We start from the raw sequence: 24,497 nt of genomic DNA, 5'->3' as shown, positions 1-24,497 counted from the left end.
TGGCCTCAGGGTGTGTGTGCTCAACTCACAATTCAGGCATTGGACATTATTGTGGTCTATCTCATCTTCGGCTTGGCTTCAGCTTTCATCTTCACACAGAATGTTTTTCTTCATTTGAGAAGGAAGTATAGCATTACCAAACTTTGGTGGGTTTGTGGTAGCAGGTTTCATTTCCAGCAGCACTAGTTAACTAATAAGTAAACAGGCAGGAGCACGGCTAGGAGGTGGTCTTTCAGATAACGTCTGGCTTTTATCTCTTTCTTTTGTAGTTTCCACTCACTTTCGATAGGCACATCTCCAAAGGTGGTCTTGTCTGTAAAATGTCAACATTTCTTCCATCACTCAAGGTGGGAAGCAAGCCTTCATGCAACCCAAGGGCTTTTCCCATGTGAGAATTCACAGAGAAAGCTTCTGTGTAAATCCTTCCTTTCTTTTTTTTATTCCATAATTTAGATTGCATGATTTCTCCATAATTATTCACACTAGAGTCACTATCAAGATGACTGATTATTTTAGTGCCTTAAAAGTTGAACTCACATAAAATAGTTAATTTCTTATGACTTTTGCAGACATCAAGAGCTTTAATTAATCATCTCTGTTTGCTGCTCTTTTCCATTTAAACAATGTTCTCCTTGGAGATAAAGATGCAAGCAAAGAAGTTAACTATTTTCCTGCCATTGCTTACATGACAAAAGCAGCTGGTTGGAGTGGTAAAGAGACCAGTGGGTGGAGTACAGAGCTTCTTCAAGCCTTAGTTCCAGGCTTTTAAAATTGATTACGAAAATTAATTATGATAGTGCATAACTGATAAGGTTAACATGAGTCTTAATTGAGATAATGAATTTCAAGAACACACCACAGTGCCTGGCACAGAATAGGTGTGCTAAACATTTATCTTTAATATATCACATCAGCTTCCTGAGCAATTTCCTGAGGGCCCAATTTTTGGCCATGATCATCTTCTTGTTACTAAGGTATTAATACTTCAAGACTAAAGCAATAGCCTCCTAATTTCCTTGATTCCAGTTCCACCACCCTGCATATACTTGCTAGATTTGATTTGTTAAAATAAAATTGTATCATGTTATTACCTCATTCAAGTACCTTTGATGACATCCAGATGCTAGCACAGGAAATTGGCACATATTAATCATCAAATGAATATTTGCTGAACAAATGAATGAGTAAATAAGTGCCCCATGGGAGACTTTCAAGTCCTTCCACAATCATACTCTACCCTCATTTCTTTCCTTATCTCCCTTTAGTTATTATCATAAACATGGAACATTTATTTATTGTGTGATATCCACATGTCAGACACCACTGTAGTTGTTGAATGTTCAAGGATGAGAAAAGAGCTCACGGCTTCTTTGAAAAGTGTCCTTTTAAGACAAATTTATTTATTTATTATCTCTTGCTTTCTCATTGCCAAGGTTTTGATAGTGCTGTTCTGCCAGTCTGAAAAAGCTGTCCCTCTACTTTCACGCTCTTTTTATCCTTCAGGATTCAGCTCAAACTGTACCTTGTTTTGCATAAACACTTAGCTAACCACCCATGTGTAAGGTGATCTCTCCCCTGTTCCTCTTCTGACTTGCTAAGACAATTATTTTTAATTCCATCATACTTTATTTTGGCCAGGAGTTATAACTGTATAATACATTATAAGTTTTATGGTACTACAACTCTAAAATGTTATTCTCTCTCTATATATAGCTTATGCCCTATCTCCTTACTGCAGTATAAGTCCTTGGAGGTCGTGCCCTTCACTTTATATTTTCTGTTTATTAGTATCCTCCACAGGGCCTAGTATTAACATTTTCTTCCATACTGGTTCATCAGTCAACATTTGCTGATTGATTGATTGCTTGATAGGTTACTAGATAGTCGATAAATCTTGGCTTGGTGTCCCAGTACAACCTACTGATCAATTCTGTGAAAAGAGTAATAAATCTCTTGACTGCATTTGGCAAAAGAGATGCTCCTGAACATTCAAGAGTCAGAGAATTAAGGAACTGAATACCTCCTTGTCATGCAAGAGAGGCACGTATCTCCATACCTTTATCTTAATTCATACCTTACCCTGTCCTTGTTTCTATTCCCACTTCTCCTTCATTGTTCAGAGTAGAGATTCTTTACCTGGAGTCTCTGGATCCTTCTAAAGTCTATGAATGGATTTCAGCAGGGCTTGGAACCCAGTAAAATGTCATGCATGAAGAAAGCCAGACAGTTATTTTACAAGTACAAAGTGGAGGTTTAAACCCAAGCTTATCTAACTGCAAAGTCCCTGTTTTTCCAACTATATCAAAGTTTAGGTGATATTTTGCGTTGCTAGGTAGACAACACCTTAGGCTAGGACAGGGGTGCAGTCTGATTACTGGACTGGAGGGTCCAAGGAAAGGTTTTGTAACAGTCATGCCCACAAGAGTGGCAGCAGCAGAAGCAACGACGAACACTTATATATTGTTTGAGATGTGTCAGGTGCAGTTCTAGATGCTTTATGTATTAATCTTTTTCTAAACCTTACCACAAACCTATAATGTAGGTAGTACTATGTTTAGACACATTTTATAGATTAGAAACCTGAAAAACAGAAGGTTAAGTTACTTATGCAAGGCACAAGGACACTGAACACAGTGGCGATAGGTTGGGGGAGTAGAGGCATATGGGAAAGAAAGAAGATGGCCAAGGTAATCATTTTCTACTACCAATTTTGTTTCAAACCTGCATTCTAGGCCACCCTGTATTCCACCCTAGCCTTCTTTCTTGGCTAAAGAAGAAAATCTGTCTAGGGTGGCAAAAGAAAGAGCCCAACAACCCATTCCAGCTGCTGACCTTACTTTGAAGAGTCAGTCTGAGAATAAAGCAGTCACATCAGGTTTGTGAAGATAATCACTTGCTTCCAGACCTCTTTGAAAATAAAAGGGTGTCAGAAGGAGACCTTCCTAAGCTCTGGCATTCTTTACATCTTAGTATGCAGGTACAATTTAAATCACTTGTATTTGATGTCGGTGAGAAAGAGTGACTAGCCTTGAAATGAACTTTGACCACATGCAGAATATAGTCACCCTGTTAACTAGTGGCTTGTCACTAGAAATCACAGTTTAAGTGGTTTTAACAGCAGATTTGGTATCTGCTCTGTATTTGAATATTTCAAGTATCTATACAGCAGCCAAGATTTCAGTGAACCCTACCCCCAAACATTCCAAGCCAGGATAAATTTCAGCCTCCTTTACACAAGCATGGCTTCTAGCCTCAAAACTGTTTCATTTCCCATTTGATTGCAAGAGACCTAGGATTCTGATGATGGTCCTTATGGCTTCTTTTTGCCTTGCTGTATATGACTTTGTTGTGACTTAATTTCTTCCATCTAAAAGTGGTTATGACAACATATGTAACAACATCTGATTAAAGGTACAAATTTTAAATAAAATGATATTCAGTAAAATCCTTGGGATTTTGGAGGTGAGGTTCTTACTAAAACTTAAAAGATAGAAATATTTTTTCCTGCACAAAGATAAAGTTTAAAAAGAATTATAAAACTTGGTCACAGTTTTTAAACTAGTTTGCAAAGACATGTTACCCAAGAATTTTTATTGTTGATTTCCTATAACTTAAGAGTTTGATCTTTCTTAAAATGCAGTATAGTAATGGTAAACTAGATTAGGTATGAGAAGGTTTGGGTATTCATTTCTGTTGGGCTTCTTACTAGCTCTGTGAGCTTGGGCGGATCATTGGACTTCAGTTTTCTCATCTATAAACTGGAAAGAGTAAAAATGATTTCCCTTGCCCCACTCAAAGGATTGCTATGGTATACATCAGAAAACAATAAAGACTAACATTTACAGGGAGCTTAATTTATCCCAGCCATGCTCTGAATTATGTGCCTTATACCTTTTGCCTCATTTCATCTTTATTTCAACATTATGTATTAGGTAATACTTCTTATGTATTTTACAGATATGGGAACTGAGACTCAGAGAGGGTAAGAATGCTGAGTTCATATTGCTTACTATCAGAGGGAAGAACCTGGATGTGAAACTTAGCCAGAATGGTTCTGCTTTATAAAAGTAAGATGATCTACATATCAAGATAATGTGTCTTCTTCTCCTCCTGTCCTACTTCTTCTCCTTCTTCTTCCTCTTCTTCTTCTCTTTCTTCTTCTTCTTCTCCAAATCCCCCTTCCCGCTTTCTCTCTCTCTCTCTCTGGTAACAATTACTACTGTTATTCATCATATACACTATAGCACTATAGTGGATTGGGTTTTGATAAGGAGCAAACCAGACCTGAGCAAAACAATAATCATGGTATGATCCATAGCTAATGATCTATCTTCATGTAATAGTCATTCATCAAGTGTTTCTTGAGAATTTACTATATACTTTGTGCTGAGTGTGGAGACTCTTACAAATATGAAGAGGATGTACTTTATTCCTTGGGGTAAGAGATGTACATAAAAAACCATAATATGAAGAAGTGATTGCATGTTATAAGAATGAGATAAATGCAAGAGGAGTTCAAGTGGAAAAGTTAATTGATTCCAGGTAAGGGGATCATGGATTTTGCACCAATGTCCAGGGAAAATATTTGCCTTTTCCTAAACCATCAGACTAACTGGGCATGGGTTTATTAAATGCCAAGGAGAAAAGGAGTGGGGTAAGGTGTTAAAATTATGGAGACTGGGCTTGGAAAATAAGACAAAATAGCATGTGATAGTACCCTTCCTCCCTTCTTTAGATGCACACTCAAAATTTTAATTTCTTCACATTTCATCAAGGCAAAAGTATATTTACTGTAGAATTGTGCACTTAGATGGCTAGAGGAGGGAGGGAGGGAGGGAGGGTGGAGGATGGGAGGGTTAACCTCTCATGTTTCACAGATGTTGATTTCAAGTTTCTACCTGGTAACAGCCTGGGGGCCAGGACATAAAGATACAAGTCAAAACATAGAGACACACACTGAGAACTGACAGCATCCAGTAAGGGAATTACAAAAACTCAAAAAAGCTTTCCACTGGCTGAATAAATATCTTTCCTTGAATTTGCACTTTCTATTTACTGAATTTGGAAAGAACCATAGACTTTATTGCCATTTTCAAAGTTCTGAATTATATAAAAGTGTAGCCTATGAAAATAAAATTTTTCATATACAGGTTAAATTAAATTGTGATCAACTTCTAATATCTATGTGTTTTATTTAAAAACACACACACACACAACTGGTAGACAACAAGAAAGGTTTTAAACTATGAGTAAGGAAAGTAATAAATGACATGCTTTTCATATAAAACCATGGCTTTCTTCCAGGACACTTTAGAAATACGTTCAAAATACATAGAAAACCTCCACAGCATAGTACTTGAACTTGCACAAACAGCCCAAGGCAAGTAAGAATCCGAACGACTACTCATTTATTTTCACAGACCACACTTAAAATAATTTCATTCCATTTGCTGGACTTACACATCCTGAAAGCAAGAAAAACTGTCATTTCGGTAATATGATAAATGTGACTTATAAACAAGACTAGAAAGGGTGGATAAAGGAGTAGGGTTGGGGGTGGGGAAATAAACCCTTTAGTTACAATTTTAGGGAAATGAATCGACGCGGTAAAACAAATTCCAAGTCAAGTTGCTCCACTGCTATACTACAGAAGAAGTTTAGAATCTTAAGCAGATGAGAAAGGAATAAAGCATTTAAATGGGGAGAAAAAAAGGCCGATAAAATTTCTGGCTACAATACAAGAGACATATCATTACCATATGATCTAATGTGGGTGTCAGCCGGATTGTGTTCATTGAGGGAAACCTTATTTTTTAACTGTGCTATGGAGTAGAAGCAGGAGGTTTTCAACCTAGTGACAGTCACAGAGCAGCACCTGCCCCCTCCTCCTTTCCACACCTGCAAACTCTTTTGCCTGGGCTGAATATTTAGTGTAATTACATCTCAGCTTTGAGGGCTCCTGTGGCAGATCCCCGGATTAAAAGGTATGGTTTTCAATAATTGTCCTGAACTCTGCTACAGACTAATAAAACTTTGATCAAGTTGAGAAAAAAGGGATTATTTGGTAAGAGGAAAAAGGAAAACAGTGTGTGCTAAAGTTTTAGTAACCTTTATGCATCATTTTAAACAAGTATTGCTTGAAAACAGAAAGTAAATATTTGGTAAAATGGTTGAATGCATTGCTTTAGTTCTTTCTCTCTGTTCTTGCAAAGATGTTTCTTAAGAAACTATAACCTAACACCATGACTATCTTTATTGATATATTTTTTATTTGTACTAATTAAATGTTTAGCTCTTTGGGAAATGTTTATAGAAAAGTATTCTAGACTGGCATATTATTCGTAGTTGGATTATATATTTAAGGATTTATTCTCCTCCTGGATTCTTGTATATTTTAAGAACTTTAAAACCTCAGAGAAGTGAACTCTGGTGATAACTTATAGAAGTATAATGTATATTTCTACAACCTAGAAAATAATAGAAATTGTCACCAGAGAGGTGAAAATAAACACTGAATATATTTATGCTGATTATTAAGGACTGAACTAAGATAATCTCACAGTTAGCTACATAATTTCTGAAATGTAAAGAAGAGACCCTGCCAGAATTTTCGCTGCAAATAAAATTTTACTATAAGATACGTTCACTATAAAATGAAAGTGTGGGTTATTTTTCTTTCTAATTTCAAAACAGGGTAACATGATGACCACTGGTTAAATGGACTCCCAGTGGTGTAAATACCTGTGGCTTTTTCTTCAAATTGCTATTTTGACCAGAAAAAGAACAAAATGCCTCCTATAGTAGCCTTTATTTATGGATGGATACTGCTTTTACTGTTTATTTTTAACTTATTTCTATTATTATTGAGGTTTTTAATTCACCTAGTGCTGGGGGATTTAATTTGCTTTGCATTTACAGCTTTACTTATCTCTTCAGGGTTAAATTTTGACTTTGAAAATCAGACCAAAGGCTTAAATGACATCATACAAATGTTGATCTGAATGGTATAATGAAATGAAGTAGTTTAAGAAACCAGAAATTATTATTTTTGATAGAACACATAAATTATGGCAATGAGCTTTAGTAAAGTAGTGACGTTCTTAGCAATTAGCATTTAAAAAAGAGGCATACATTCTAAGAATACTTAAAACAGTTGAAATGAAATTTTAATAGCATATCATCTCAAGAATAGTCTCCTTGCCATCTACATAGGCAACTGCTGGGGGTTTTTTGTTTATTTTTCTGATTTATTAAGAAAGGAAGGAAATGATTAAAGAAATCATCAGTATCAACAGCCCACATTAATTGTTTTAAGATGCTGAGTTTTTAAATATTATGACACTAATTTTAAAGAAGTTATTTCATGGAGGAATTTGTATAAAGTACCTGGACACATATTATTCTTCCCCAGGACATTCAGGGTTAAAATGCACGCACACGCATGCACACACACACACACACACACACACACACACACACACACGAAAATGATAAGTAATGGAAACTTAAAAGCTGTCTGAGTTCAGCTTCAACCAAAAAGATTATTGTATAGAGAATTTGTACCATTTTAACAAGAGTAAACAAATGTAAATGATAATATTCCTCTGAGCTAATGTTTAGCATTTCCTTTTTTTGGATTTGTGAACCAGGCATTTTCTGCTCTGGAGAAAGATCAGAAAGCAACATCTGCATTAATTCTCGTTGCTATTTATTAAATCTGCAATTAGTTTGCTTCATTTTTCTCAAAAATTGTAAGACATTAAATATGCAAGGCTAGCAAACTTGTGGTAAACCATAAACATTGCATTTTAATGAGAAACAGACAGAAAACCACTCCCTTAGATCCAATCCAAGGGAACACTGCCAAAACAATAGGGTCTCCTTTAAAAGGCAATGCAGTAACTGAGTGGGAATGGGTTTCTAAAGGAAACCTGATACTGAATTTAAAGGGGCAGTGTGAATAATAATCTTCGTGGTATTATTTAAATGAAAAGTCGCTAGTCTGTATTGCATATGTGCTGCCTTAGATGTGCTTCAGTAATAAATATAAACTAAGAATAAAAGTGTAAGAAATTTTAAAACATTTGTTTCCCCTCTAGTAGATCTAGGCAAACATTTCCAGAAGATACATTAAGGTTAGAGCATACAAAGACTTTTTCTTTTCTGTATATGCTATAATTGGATAGTGACTGAAAATAATTCTCTAATTCTAATTATGAATGTACAACTTTAATATGAACCCTTATAAGTGTACAATTAAAGATGATGAGACTAAAGATAATATCTACAATGTGTTCTGGGAATACTTTGAGCAGTTTCAGTGGGGTTTGAAAATATAAGAACTCAAAAATTGACTGTTCCCCCATGATCAACTACTTTTTGTTATTCAGATTTATTAAGATTTTGTTATTCAGATACATTTAGTTCACTTCAGCCAACTAAACAACCGACTCAATAACATAGATGTACATATCTATAAGGGCTTGTTGAATGAATGGATAAAAACTGTATGGATTTGTCGAAATCATACTTTCTGTTTGTTAATTTGTTTACAAAATAGTCCTGTTGGTAAAATCAGATAACATATGTCATATAAAAATCAGATAGGATTTTCCATATATGTTTATTAGTTTATTAAAAATGATTAGTTTGAGAAACTAGCCAATAGATTTATTTTAAAAACTGAATCTTGCTTATACCAAGTTGAGGTTATCAATTTGATATCTTTCTTATGCTAGAAATTTGATATTGAAAAAAGATAATCATATTTTTAAAAATCAGACTAGTTGGTTGCCTAGAACAAATTGAATAACGTGTATTGTTAATAAATTGATGGTCAATTGAGTCATTTATGTGCAAAATATTGTGCAAGGCCCTGGTACACAACAAAGATTAAGACACGCCCTGAAGGAGTACATCTTCTAGTGGGGGGGGCAGGCCAAGCATGCGAAACAAATTACAATATAATGTGATAAGATCTTTAAAAGAGGTAAGCAACGGTGCTTTGGGATCATAGAAGAGAAAGCAGCATCCTGCCTGAAAGAGCCAGGGAATACACAAGGGAAGCCCATTATCTCATTTAGTCTTTACCACACTCTTACAAGGTAGGTATTTTAAATGGTGATTAGCTTTGAGTGTCAGGTTTGAGGTGGGGACTGGGAGTAGAGAGAAAATGGAGAGAAATATGGCTTGAAATATCAGTTGGTATCAAATTATGTATGGTCTTATATGCAACAAGGGGGATGTAGACCTTACTGGCAAGCTGTGAGAAGTCAACAAAGGGTTTGTGGTAGAAAATTAATACAATGAAATTTAATTTTTAGAAGATGACTTGGGCAGCAGAGTGGAAGATGGCCTGGAGCAGAAGAAATATTCAAGGCTGAGTCCATTTGGAAGCTCTTGTTCAGGGAGTGATGAGAAGGGTCTGGACCAAGATAAATACAGTGGGGTGGAGAAATGAGATTGGCTTCCAGAGATATTTCTGAAGCAGGAATTGGAGATCTCTCATGTGTACAGACAGAACTTTATTTAACTGTGGCATGGCTTGTGTTGAGTTAGCATTGAAAATTCCAAAGTGGTTTATCATCATAACAGTTTTGCAGGTGGCTTGACTATATAACCCATGGTCTTAATTCAGACCCAAGTTCAACCAAGCAGTTTCAAATACTATTCAAATTTTTCTTCATAAGTAAATAGCTGTGCGAGTTAGTCTCTAATGTACCTTGTTACCTTCCAAATATATTTCTAACGCTCTGCTCCTAACTATAAATAAAATATTACTTTTTATGCTTTTCTCTATGCTCATTCCACTGTCAGGTGTTACTTAAGAATAACCACATACACTAGGCAAGGCTACTCTTCTAAACCTTTCATTTGTTTCCTAGGTTCCTTGGTTGTGAAAATACATGAGATAAATCATGAAGGCAACTTTCATCTTCCTCTTGCTTGCACAAGTTTCCTGGGCTGGACCGTTTCAGCAGAAAGGCTTATTTGACTTTATGCTGGAAGATGAGGCTTCTGGGATAGGCCCGGACGACCGCTTTCACGAAGTTCCTGAATTCGAGCCTCAGGCGCCAGTGTGCCCCTTCCGCTGTCAATGCCATCTTCGAGTTGTGCAGTGTTCTGATTTGGGTGAGTGGGGTGCAGGCTCTCTTTAGCTACCTTGTCTGCTTTATTCATGGGAATGGCTTCTGTGGGAGTTTAGCATTTTCAGTTTTAATTTCTACAATTCCAAATGTGAGAGACAGTGCCACCTAATGAGGAGTAAGGGAAGCAGAGTAGGAGAGAAAGAAATAGCTTTGAAGTTAGGGGACTTTCTTCTAAATCCGGGCTCCATCACTTTGCAATCTTGGACGAGTCACTTAAAAAGAAAATCATCTTTCTGAGCTTCATGGCTCCCTTTCTGTAAAATAAAATTTTGAACAAAATAATATCTTATGTTCTATGATTCCAGGGTGATAGCTTATTTTAATTTGATGATTTGCTCTCATGAAATCTTAGATATTAAGAAAACCTGGGTGATCTCTCTACTCTTGGCTTAGCCCAGATAACAGTTTGAACATTACTAAATTGTAAAGTATGCAGAGTTATCAAGAGCAAAACAAGTAAACTTTTAGAACAGAAATTTATCTTTCAAGTACCAAAATACTCCCTTAATCCCTGGGTCTTAGTTTTGCCTCTGCCTTTGGCATTTTGTAATCTAGCTGTTTATATTCTTTAGAATGTTTCAAAGGAAATCTTTATAACTAAGTTATGGTATAAATATTCAACATAATCATGAAGCATATATCTTTATCCTAACACTGTAAATACAGTTTGATTTATTAGCTTTCAAGAAAAATTTGGCCTGGGAATTCCAAAAGCAATATACTCAGAAGATAAATCTCCAGAAAGTTTGAAGCCCCAGCAGATGGGCCAAAAGGGAATGAATTTAGTTTACATGGCAGCTGATTCACATTCCTCTTTTTTTTGGTTCATTTTTCTTACTGGAAAGAAAAAAAAATCCTCACAGAATGATTCTGCCATGGTGCATTTCCTTGTAGAATAAACCCCATAGCTTTGTAGAGCACTTATTTTTGAAATCCTATATTTATTCAGAATATGCTTTCTAGGAGAATTTTGCAGGAAAATTTGCTACTAACTCCTAAAATTGGAATAAACTACATACAGGAACCCAGGAAAATGTAAAACATGTTAAATAGTAACAACTGAAAAACAAACACTTGGAGATAGATTCTTTGATGCTGACATGTACTGTATAGTCATTTAAACCCAAATAAAACGCGTCAATAAAGGCTTTAAGAAGGCTACAGGATAATTCCACTAGATTAATTAACTAACTCATAAATTCAGAAAATATATTGAGATCCCATAACAGGTCAGATCTGTTCTGGGCCCTGGGGAGAAAGGGATGAGGGAGATAAATATGGTCCTAGTTCTTGTGGGTCTGATATTCTACTGGTGGTGGTTATTCCTTTTTTGAATTGTGTATTAGAGACAAGGGGGATTAGATTACTAGCAAATTCTACAGAAACTTTTATGGCATCTAGAGATTACCTCCATTACTGGTTTAGACAGGAAAATAATGGTGTTAAAAATATCTGAAGAAGGGAATCACCATATGATGGATATACTAGTGGTAAAGTTTTTCAAATATTGCAAAAATGGCCGAGTTCCTAAGAAATGTGATGCAAATTGAATCTCACTTTGCCTGAGAACAAGTTTAAAAGGATCCATGACTACCCCCTACTACACATATTATTAACAATAAAGAGTTGATATTTTTAAGGAAGGCTTGTCCAGTCACTTCACTGAAGTTTTATTCTTCCAAAAATATAGTTTTACTTTGCTTTCATGATAAATAACTCATAAAGCTTGACTCTGATTAAAGCATTTGGACAGTTTTCTAATTGTCTATCACAAAAAAACTCCCAAGCCTATTGCTCCAAACTAAACAGAAAAATGTAGCCTTAGGGAACATCAAGTTCACTGGTGTGGATGTCTCATGATACAGTTTTTTGGTTGTCCTTGTTATTGTTTTGCTTTGTTTATTTTGTGTTGTTTTCAGATGAGAACGTTTTCCAAGTTATCTTTTTCTCTAAGAGCCCAGAGTGTACATCATTCCTTTGGGCTTACTGATCTTATATACAGAAGTAGCAGCTAAGACTGTAATAATGATTCGTTTTGGGGAACCATGTTTAAAGGGGAGTACTGAGTTCCAATGGGCAATGGTCTCATCCAAGTTACTTTTACTTTTTTTTTTCACATATGTATATTTAAATATATTGTCCAAAAAATCAGTCAGATATTTCTGAAACAGAAGATACATTTCTTAAAAGGAAAAGCAATCCACTGCCTTTAAAGAAAACACTGTATTCACATTTTCAACTACTGCATAGCCTCTGCTCCCTTTATGATCATGGCAAGCTGTTCAGAGCCTTGACATTTTCATCTGTAGAGAAATCACAGTCAGTCTTAGAGATTCGATTATCTGTGTGAGGTACCTGACCCATAGTAGAGCCTCAATACTTTTTTTCTATATGATGATTATGTGGAGTAAAAGATGAAAGAAACACAGGAAAAAAGCAAAGAAGGGGAAATGGGCAACCTCACTCATAGTAAAGGCAATGCAGTTTATTTTATTTTTTGTTTTAAGTTCTCTAGTAATCTGAACATGAAGCTTGAATTATTATAGCAAAGAAAAAATGCAATGCACTTTGGGATGAGAAATGTGAATGCCTATTTATACCAAGGACTAATATTTTCTTAAGGATTATTCTTGCTAGAGCTTTTAATGAGCAGAGCGGAGCTTCAGTGTTGAAGGACAATAGAGCTTTGTCATCTTATTATCTACATAATGTTTAATATAAGCAAACATGTCTTATTCAAATGTCTGACTATTTTTGCCAGTAAGAAGTATTTCTGACAAAGTTAAACAGCATCAAAATTTTAAACAGTTCTTTAAAAGCTAAGATATAAAAACTGTGAAATTAAAATTGAATAATCAGTCCATGGGAAACTTGAGGTGTTCAAGAAGATCCATTAACTCTTTTAGTCCCTAGTTCCAACTTATCAGAATAGCATTATAATATGTTTTTCTAGAGCATGGGGGATTGAAAAAGTAAACATATATTTTAGCCTGTCTAAGAAAGTAATGAATTCTCCATTGATATTGGCCAAATTATTTGGCTGAACTTGTAATTTAACTTGTAATTTGAACCAGAATTTTATGAGACCCATATCTTCTTTTCTTTCTTTATCTATCCTCTTAAGACATAAAAAATCCACTCATAATTATAGCATTTATAAAAATAACAATATAAAAGTAAATGTAGGATTAGCAAATTCAGAACCCTATGGGTTTCCTTAAAATAATAATCCCACAGTGTTACTCATTCTTGTCTGAATGGCCTAATATTAATCCTGTGATTGGACGCTTTGTTTTATGTACTTAGTATCTTAAAGGAAGACAGTTCCCTTACTTATGTACTCTTTGGCTCAGCCATTCATCTGTGGATCAAGTGTCACCAAGAAGCATTATTTGGTACCGACTTTCATCTCATTTATTAAAGGCACATCAACCCTGCCAGGTGAAATAAGCCTAAGTATTGTTTTTTAACTATTCTTCCAAATTAAAGCAATATGTATTGATATATTTCTTATAAACAACTTTCAAAAGAATTGAAATACCCTTAAAAATATTTAATAGTGGAAAGATCTTGGGTCATGCAGTTCAACACCTCTGAACTCAAGTCCTGCTTTACCATTTATTACCTGTAACTTTGAAACTTTCAAAACCTGTTTCCTCACTGGACAAATGGGAATATCTCTTACCTTATTAGGTAAGAATAGAAAATATTTATAAAAATATTTTTCATAGTAACTGTTATGTTCAGTTGACCATTTCAGACAAAGTCAGCTAATAACACAAAGTTATTTCTCCTGATGTTCTTTATTTTTATGTGAAATTGAGAAACACTAAGTATATGGCTTGTGAAGCTGGATACAAAATAGCACCTTCTCTCCCCTCCCCCCAAAGAAGGCCACATCACAAAATAGATAAAAATTAGAAAATTGTATAATTATCAAAATAGTATTCTCCAAATACTATTCCTTTGAACAAAATTGGTTTGGTTGAGTAGAGAGAACAATAAAGCTTTTGGCTATTTAATAATCACAGATGATTCATAGCCTGCATAGTTAGCCCTCTAGACATGATGCCAGAAGATGAAACATTTTATTTTACCAAGCAAAAGCGTTGTAAACGACTAACGGTCCCTAAAGTGTACCTCATAATGCAAAGGATATTTTACTTTTTTAAAAATCTCAGGAAAATGTACAACCCTTTAAATTGCATAAAGTTAGTTTTCTTCTTTTTAATCATTTTGCCTCAGTTGGTGGAAATTTTGTTAGTGGTCACCACTTGGGACATAGATGCCAGAACTTGTCTCTTGTTTGGGGAAACTGGTTTTCCAGAAGCAAATCTTATGCGTGAAGTAAATGAACCATTAGACTTCTTGCATGAAATCATCCTAGAAGAATAAATTAGGACTATTTGTAGAGGGGCAGAGAGAATGCTGGAAGCTTAGTTGCTTTCATTGTTTATATCTAGCTTTACAGTAGCAGGGATGTGGGGTGACTCTCATTCAGAGTTTCAGATGCATCAAAATGGTATCTCTAAGATGTGGTGCAGGAAGGAGGCTGTGCACAGAGCATGCCCATGGGTTGCCTAAAATAGTTTTGGGTAAGGATAGAGTATGACAGATCTCAGATGCAGCAAGAGGAATGCTCAGGTGTGATCCAGATAACCAAAGCCCCTGACTCAAGGGTTTAAAGGTGAGGAGGAGGAAGAGAGGGGTCAGAGAAGGCCAAAGGAAGCATCTGTCTCCTTGACCTGACTGACAACTGACATTTCCCTGGTTTCCTTCTTAGTCCCAGGAGGGAGAAAGAGGCAGCTGTGTGGGATCAAGGCATTTGGTTAGACTGCAGCTGTGATGCATTCTCCTCTGGAGGATCATTCCTGGCTCCAGAGGACAGGATGGGAATATGTTAGTCAGAATATCAATTTCCTGGATGAAAGAGGAAATGCAGGAGACCCTCCAATCTTAACTTTTCTCCTTCAAAGGAGTAGCAAGAAAATTATATATTTGCTTGAAAATAAGGATAAAGAAGAATTAACCCAGTTTGCAATCTAGTCTTAACAAAAGGATGAAGCCCTGTAGCAGCTACACTGTAACACTCAAGATTCAATTAACCCTTGACTCAGTCTGAAGATGGTTTTGAGGCAATTTCTGCAGCTTGTCTACTTCTGTGCTTTCACCGTAATCTGTATTTGCTTTGATGATTCTGCAATAATCAATTATATGTACATAGATAATAATTATTCATTATCTTTAATTGCCTATTTAAATATTTACTTTCTCTACCAGAAGAAGAGCATGGTGATAATTTATCTTTTGGTCTTCCACTCCAAAAATTGCTTTATACTTGGTAGGTTCTCAAACATCAATTAATGCTTGATAAATGAATAAATGAACATATGCATGGCTTAGTGCTTGAATGAGTGCATAGTTCTACAATATTCTTTATTCTCTCAAGCTGGAAACAGGGTGGAACATGGCTGACTGGAAATTAGGAGTCATGGAACTGTAGCGTATCCTTTCTTATTCTTTTTGAGGATGACTATAGAACCAGGAAGCTTAAACCTTCCTTAAGTTATTTGGAAAGAGAATCGAATTAAAATGATGATCTATTATTTCTGAATCCAACTGCCGTCAGAGTCGAATTGCTATTTTTTAAGAGGAAAAGAGGGAAACATTCCTGCCTTTGGAAGAAATGGTTTTTGATGGAGCTGGGACTCCTACATATTATTTTGATCATATGCCAAAACTAAAATGTATCACCATTGGCCTAATTATTAAATTGAAGACAGAAATATAAAAACTTTTTGGAAATCAACAAGAATAAATCTTGGAGTTTGGACCTCTGCCACAGGGCAGAAAACAACAAAAAAAGGCATGATGTTTTAGGATGACCTGGCCTTTGTCCAACATGATGTTTACCAGATTGATGAAATTTGCTAGCACAAAAATACCATTCATCACTGAGACAACTAGAAAAAAAAGTACAATTCTTATTAGCCTTTATTTTAGAAATGACTTTCTGGTAATGTCTTAAGTAGAGTTTTATTTACTTTAATTAATAACCCTATTTTAAAGAAGATAAAGTTTCCTTTACTGAATTTGGAAAAGCAACTAAATAATTCAGTCTAGCCTTGAAAATAATTGCATTTTGATGGAAGATTTAGAATTATATTAAAGAATGCTCATGGAAAAATAATTAAATTTAGGAAACCACTTTTTTCCTGTTACTATTGCTGAATAAATATTACCTCAAAACTTAGTGACTTAAAAAATAATTTTATTTGGCTCATGATTTAAGCTACAGGGAATTTGATCAGGGCTTAGAAGGGCTGCTCTCACTTGGGGTCTCTCATGCATTTGTAGTCAGGTGTTGGCTGAGGCCACAGCCATGGGGAGGATGGCCCAGACTGCACCTAAGACAGCTCACTCTCATGACTGACAGTTTGTTCTGCTGTTGCCTAGGACCTCAGCTCTTCTGTCATCTGGAGTGTCTCACGTGGCCTCTCCAGCATAGTGGTCTCAGTGTAGACAGACATCTTACATGACCCCTCGATGCCCCCAGAGCGAGCATTCCAGAAGAATTGGGTAGCTCTTACATGACCCCTCGATGCCCCCAGAGCGAGCATTCCAGAAGAATTGGGTAGCAGCTGAACAACCTTTTCTGACCTAGCTCCGGAAGTCATGCTCTGTCACCTTCACCACGTTCCATTAGTTCAGAGAGACATCATAAGGCCATGCCGGATTTGAAGGAACAGGAATTTGACTCCATCTTTTGATGGGGTTGGACAAGTGTGTATTGAATAAGAACATGTAAGATGGGAGATATAATTAATGCCAAGGAAGGCAGAAAGGATGGGAGGGAGGAAGGGAGGGAGGAAAAAAGGGAGGAAGGGAGGGAGGGAGGGAGGAAAAGAAAGGAAAGAATATCCTAATATAAACAAAGACTGATATTTTACAGATTTGCAAGCCTGTAGGATTTGCCATCATTGAACTAGGGTTAAATTGACCGTGAACAGCTTTTTGGGGGGTCTAATTGTTTTTTGGGAATATGTGCCTACTAAACTGAGGGGTTACCATCCAAAGGTGGGGGGGCTTGGTAGACGAGTTGTCCAAAGGTCTTGAACTTCATGGGAAAAATGATGACTATAACAAGCCCACAAAATGACTGACAAGAAAAACCAACTCAGAATCAAGTGCTTTAGGTGAAAAATCTGTGTGTGATAACAACTGAAAAATAGATTGCAGCTTCCAGGATAATATGCATTATAATTGTATTGTACAGAAAATAAAAAACAATCATTTGTCACAGACTTACAGACTAATAATCAGCAAGATAATTAGAGTTTTACCCTCTCTTCTCATTATTGATAATAATTACAGGTACCAGGAGTTGGGACCCTGCTATGCACTATAGTAGGAAATTATTTTATAGAATAGCTGTTGAATTCTGAGCCAGTTGCATCCTAATAATCTGGGAGATTTATTATGAGAATATGTACCTTTATGAAAGAAGGATGTGAAGAGATGATTGTAACAAAACATAGCAGAAAAGATCTTGAAGCCATGGCCATGAACTTTTCACAATGGAACAGCAGAATATACTATGATTTTAAAACTAATCAGTCAGAAATTTATTTCTGTACATAGGGCAGTAAGACCAAAGCTCTCATGAAAAATAGTCATTTGTCCCTACTTACCCAGAATTTACAGAAAAGAAAGAAAACTAAAATGTGGTATAATACATAATAAGTTGATAGATCAGAATTTTGGAGGAGTTTGTTTTCTGGAGTGGTTATGACAAATATTATAGGGGGGGTGGGGATAGTGGGTACACTTTAAAGGATTGTCAGAATGGAAGTGGAAGAAAATGAGTGGGTGGAGTATTCCATAAAACAAATTATATGAACAAAATGAGTAGCTGGGAGTAAGCACAGTATGTTCAGGGGACAGTGTAGATCAGCATCTTTTAAAACTAGGTACATCGTTTCCATGCATCCATGGCATATCAGGTAGTTCTAGAGTGAGGACTCATGCATCTTGTTCTTGGTTTAGTTTAGCCATGAGTCACTGTGGAGAAGCCATTTAACTTCATTGGGTTTCTGTTTCTTTACCTATGAAAAGAGAGTATTAGACTGGCTTGAAAGTTCCTGATTTCTGGGACAAGTAAAATTTTTTGAATGTTGAACAAGTTATTTTCTTATGAAGGTCAAAACCAAATCCAACAAAATAACAGCAACCTGGCATCTGCTATCAGAATCATTATTTTAAAGAAGGTATATTTAAAATGGAGGCAGGAGCTAGTCTCAGAAATGTGTGTGTGTACATGTGTATGTGTGTCTAATAATTTATATTAAAACTAACCAAATTGCCCTCATAGTTTTCTGATTTTGATATAGACTGATAAGAACCTCATCACAGAGTCTACCTGATCAGAATTTGGAAACCATAGATTAGCTGATACTCAATGGTCCTTCCCTTTGTGACATTCTAAGAACTCATAGCTAAGATAATTTCCCCTTTGTATTCTGCCTATACTTTTTGAGCGAGCTAGTTAACACCCCAATACCTTGTCTAGCCCTTAAATGTACAGCATGTTATTGGGTCTGATGTCAGAATAATTCTTCTTGGGGATACAAATAGGTATGATAGGAAAAAAAAGTATCCTGTTGGAAGCCAGAAGATTAGGCTTTTCATCTGCATTTTGTCACTCCTAGCTACATGAGCTTGTTCATGTCACCGAACTTTTTCTAAAAATCATCTGAAAAAATGAAATTATCATACTGCCTTACCTGTCTCATTGGATTGCTGTGAGGTAAATGAGATAACATATTTTCAATTTTTTTATAAATTGTAAGGCTAAATAAAGTTTTAATAATAAAGTGCTGATATGTGAAGTCCCTCAAATGAATATGAATTTTCTAGTAATTCAGAGAAGATTGTAGGATTATGATTTTAATCATTATAACAACTCTCTAAGAACTAAGCTGCAGAAACCACAAGCCTGGTTTTTTTTATGCTAAATCTTCAGGGAAAAGATGTATATAATTCACCCCAAGCAGTTCCTATTACTATAAAATTCTAGGATGACATAATCAAAATTGTCAGCCATCCAGATATATCATTTTCTCTTCACATCTGAAATGTTTCTTCACTTTGGCATTGAACAATTGTTAAGGGGGCCACTATAATGTAAGTTCAACAATGTATAAAACTAAGCATAAGTGGGAATTAAGACTTTGACAAAGAAGCCCACTAAGTAATGATGAAATGTAGGCAGTAACTTTTCTCCAAATGAAAGGAAATGTGCCTTTTCTGCGTTGAAGAACACTAATTATCAAAGATTTGGCAGAAGTCTACCACTCTTAATTGCATGAAGTTAGCAAACTGACATTTCTGAAAATGGCAGTGATCATGAGTGTATAGTGCAGTTAAATATCCTCCTACAAGGTAGCTGTTCTGGTGGTTTGCTGTTCATCACTGAAAACACTTCATTTTTGTTATTTCTCTGTGAACTCTTTCTGTAGTGAGTTCTTGGAATATATTTATGCATGTGCAGAATCACCTGCACTTTGATATTCAAATTTATAACCATAGCTGATCACTGACTTGGGAACTAGACTTTTTGCCATTATCAACAGAACAGTGATAATGTGAACAAAAAAATTTTTTTTGGAAAGAAATCAGAAGTTGGTATTTCAGATACATTTTCTGTAATTTTCATGGCAATATGAAGATAGGAATATGGTTAGCATGATAATTTACCTGTATGCTTACATAAGATTGAAAATTGAAAAGATATCTTCCCAACATAGCAGTTATTATGTACCCTGTTTCAATTTCCCTTTTAATTGAAAACTGTAGATTGAACTCTTTTTTCCATGAGGATGTGGGCAATTTCTCTCTTCTTCCTGCTATATCCCCAGAGCCTAATAAACTAATGGTGTCTAAAAGGTATTCAATAAGACGTTATTGAATGAATGAAAGAATGATCTTCAGCACTTTTAAGTCTCAGATATGATGGAGAGGTTGAAAAGCGTTTCTGATTTATGTTATGCAATCTTAAAATATGAAAATGACCATAGGAATTTGAGTTAATAAAATATCAAATTTTTGCTTACATCAATATGGAACAAAGCCAGTGGAAGAAAGAAAGGAAAAAGGCTATATAATTTAATATTTTCTCTGTTAACATTCATAATGATAATTTATTTTAAATGCCATACCTTTTGAATAAAAGCAGTTTATCCTTATACATCTAGTTGAATGACTATTGAAATGTCTTTTTTTAATGTTATAGAGCATTTGGTTTTTCAATGTGTTTATGTTTATAAACTAAAAACAATAACTCAGTTATTTATATCTAAATTTAAAGTCCAAAAGTAATGCTTCATATAATAAATTTTAGAGAAGTTATATTAACAAATTTTGTTCATTTTATTCTGATTAGCTACATATCTATTGGTCATAAAATTGATACTGTTTTAACGTTCCAATTAAAACTGAAAGAACCGTTCTCCTAAAAGTTTGGATAAATTTTCAAGTTTTTGGCACAACAGTGTGGTTCCATATTCACATAATTTTAATTTTATATGTAGATCTGTGATAGCGTTAGGTTTATCAAAAGGATCTTTGATGATTTGGCTAAAGGTCTCTCTACTGAAAGGATATCTACGTAGAAAGATACAAGTTTACAAATCACTCCCACTTAACACTTATCAAAGGAATGACTTTCTAAAACAAGAACAATGAGGTAAAACACACTGTGTACTGAGACATTTGAACCACACCTTACAAAATATTAATTTTCCTATTATGCAGAAGAGTAATTACATGGGGTAAATAATGTGCTCTGTTTATGATTTTTTAAAAAACCATTTGACTTTGTTGGAAAAGATAGAACAGATATTTTAAACTACAGTTGATATAATTCCTAGAAAAAGAAAAATATGGTAGCGGTAAAACTATCACTGAAACATTGATTTCTCTGTAAACACATCCTTTGTGATTCTGTAGTCATGTGTCCCTTTTCACTGAGTGCACATTACTTTTACTCTCATGCTAGGTCTGGACAAAGTGCCAAAAGATCTTCCCCCTGACACTGCACTGCTGGACCTGCAAAACAACAAAATAACTGAAATCAAAGATGGAGACTTTAAGAACCTGAAGAACCTTCATGTAAGAATTATTATTTATTTGAGTTATAACAAGATCTAACTCAAGGTATTTTTGAAAACAAAACTTAGGTAAGGCCAAGATTACCATATGGTAATAAATAAGCACATAAGTGTTTATTAAATTCTCTTTTTAGGGGGTGATAAAGGAGCAAAGCATCATATTCATTAACCCCTAAAAAAATCCAATTTTCTTACATATACCTCATATAACTTTAGTATTGGCTTTCTAAAAGATATGTTATATCTTAATCTTCTCACACATTTTATCGATAAAAATCTTTATCTTCCCAATTAGAATGTACTTCAATAGTGGAACAAAACACAAAATGGACTGATCTTAGTATTATTTTATTTCATTGTTTCTTTTGTTTTCTTTCATTCATTTTCTAAGACATGCAAATGGCTTTGTAAAGGCTCAAAGACTGGCACCAAGAGAAAAAAATAAATGTCTATATAGCTGTATATTTTGCTTTGTATTTAAGATTATGCATGCTGCATCCTTATCTGTATCTGTGTTTTTATTCTGCTTTTTCACTTACTTCTACTCTATTGTAATGTAACACATCCAGTCTACCAGTCAGGATTCCAGCAGAAAAGAGATGGCATGATCAAGGCAAGATTTAGTTATCAACTTTCTGACAGCCAAGATGAGAAAAGCAATAAACATTTATCCATTAGGAGAAAATTTACCAGATTTTTAAAAGGAAGCAAAGAATTTTTCCTTGAGATTTTAAGATTGCCCATGGAACAGTTAACAAAAATAATAGCAAGTAATAAAATGGCATCATCAAATTACTGAAGTATCCAACAATATAAGCACATTACGATGTAAGTAGTGAATATTTCGGGCACTAAGTAAGAGAAGAAAAAGACATGCTCTTATATCAGGTTACCCAGTTAATGTTTTGAGAGAATATGGAACAAAGGGGTCATAGAGGATTAGCAGAATTTTGAAGGGAAGAGAAGAGAGTTTTCTGTGCAAGAGGAAAGGAAAGGCAGAAGAAAATGAGCAGCAAACAAAAAGAGAAGATGGCTAAAGTGAAAGATACAGGCTCCAAAGTAGTGGAAGGTAAGACTTGTGCTGGAGATCTTGAACCCTGGACCAATGGGATCCTTCTCCACTGATAGGATAGTGGACATGGGCCCCTACTCACCTTCTCTCTGCTTTCATGTTATGATCTCACTGGGAGTGAGATGATAGAGATACCAACAAAGTTTGTCAGTGAGTATTTAAACTATCCTTGGAATAAGTTAAAAGAGGTGATAATAAAAAATGAATATATTAGTTTCAATAAACTAAAATATTAAAAAGCTTCATTTTTTTTGCATAACTTTAGCCTAAAGCTACTTTTTTAAGGAAGGAAAATTCTCTTATACCCAACTTCCTGTATGTTTAAGTATAATCTCAATAATTTGTTTAAACTCCTCATACCTTAAATAAGAGATACCTAGTTTCTGGTTCTCACTAAATCTGGTGTTTGTAACAATGTGTTCTTTCTTTTCCACATCTCCTGCTAAGTATGTTTTTAGGCAACTTATCATCTTGGCAATCTCTTTCTTTCTGCTTTAAAGTATACACTGGAAGAAGACTGAGTTTATTAGAGCTTCTAACCATTTAGAGGATGTTAAACAGCTATTTTTCTCTTACTCTTTCATTCATAATCATTTTTATCCCTGTTATTATGCAAATAAACATCATAATTTCAGCCAGGAAAGCCACCCTTGAATGAGAAGGGAGAGAAATAAAAATTTACCAAGGATTAAAATAGAAAGGATTTAACAGAAAAATGTTGCCTTTTTCTCAATAATTTTATTAATTTACAACCGTGCCTCACTATGAGCAGTATATATTGCTTAAGAGTAGTTGTATACTTATATATAGCAGAAAAAAATACATAATTATTCTATAAAGTAATGGAAAATTCAGTATAATAATATCAGCATTCAATATATTTCCTTTGAATTAAAACTTAATAAATCTAATTTTAAAAATTTTTAATTAAAAATAAACAAAAATTGTCAAAGATTGAATAATAGCAAACCCTTCTTTAGCCATTACTATATACTAGGCACTGTTCTTAATATCTTGTATACATTAACTTATTTAATTCTTGTAACTATTCCAATGAGGTAGACACTCTTGAGAACACCTTTAATACAGATGAGGATACTCAGGCACAGTGAGGTTATGTTACTTGCTTACTGTCACACAACAAATAAGAGCCAGAGTTTGAGATCCAAACTCGGGAACAGTCTGGCTTGAGTCTGTGCACTTATAAATTGCCTGTAAATATGATAGTAACAATAAAATCCCTTAAACAACACCTGGTACAGTGTGAGCCCTACATAAATGGCTTTGGAGAAAATTGTACATACTATTAAGTCGGGTTTCAACATTTTTTTTCAGTTTTATTGAAATATAATTGATATACAGCACTATATAACTTCAAGGAGTACAGTATAATGACTTGACATACATATATTGCAAAATGATTACCATAATAAGTTTAATTAATATCCATCATCTCATACAGATATTAAAAAAAAAAAGAAAAACAAATGTTTTCCTTGTGACAAGAACTTTTAGGATTTATTCTCTTAGCAATATTCAGGTATACCACACAGCAGTGTTAACTATAGTCATCGTGTTGTACATTACATCCCCAGTACTTATTTGTCTTATAACTGTAAGTTTATACCTTTTGACCACTTTCTTTGATGAAGGTGGTAAAAATGCTTTTACTCCTCCTTCCACTCTATTTCTATTGTCACTCACTTTTTTCGTCACCTCTCCCCTACCTACCAGGCTAGATCACTTTTCTTTAGTTACCAGAGAAGTAGGCAGTCCTGATTTTTTGAGCCTGGGCTTCAATTTCAGGTTAAATAGTACTCAAGGCATTTCCTGACCCTTGAGCAACAAGGTCTCTCCCAATTCGACTTCTCTCGGCCTCTTACCTAACTAATGATAATCCATTTCTGCTTGTGATTCTTTTCTTCATCAGTTGATCTCCTGAAGAATATCTGCGGTTCACCTTTGATTCTTTCTCTATTTTGTCATTGGCCAATGTAATTAGTCAGTTTTTTCCCATGTTGACATCTTTCCATTGCCTGTTATAATATTATAACTATGCTTTCTTCAATACATTTCCCTGTGTATGAAACTAACATTAACCATCTTTAG

At 34.9% G+C, this 24,497-nt stretch overlaps 1 protein-coding gene across 2 annotated transcripts in view; it reads left to right on the top strand.

Annotated features, from left to right (window-relative positions):
* Positions 1-5,657: 5,657 nt before the first annotated feature.
* Positions 5,658-24,497, top strand: part of DCN (decorin) — a 35,274-nt gene continuing 16,434 nt past the window's right edge. The window contains exons 1-3 of one of the 2 annotated variants that reach the window (XM_082350453.1): positions 5,658-5,984; positions 9,885-10,131; positions 21,205-21,317. In XM_082350453.1, the coding sequence (XP_082206579.1) occupies positions 9,918-10,131; positions 21,205-21,317 (327 nt within the window). In that variant the 5' untranslated portion in view covers positions 5,658-5,984; positions 9,885-9,917. Of the gene's footprint in view, positions 5,985-8,953; positions 9,105-9,884; positions 10,132-21,204; positions 21,318-24,497 lie in introns of those variants that run through there. The other variant, XM_082350454.1, reaches the window with a different exon arrangement.

Source organism: Balaenoptera borealis, assembly GCF_965194805.1.
Source record: "Balaenoptera borealis genome assembly, chromosome: 13".
Classification (NCBI taxonomy): domain Eukaryota; kingdom Metazoa; phylum Chordata; class Mammalia; order Artiodactyla; family Balaenopteridae; genus Balaenoptera; species Balaenoptera borealis.
The sequence above is the reverse complement of the archived record's forward strand: the minus strand, read 5'-3'. Positions and strand labels throughout refer to the sequence as shown.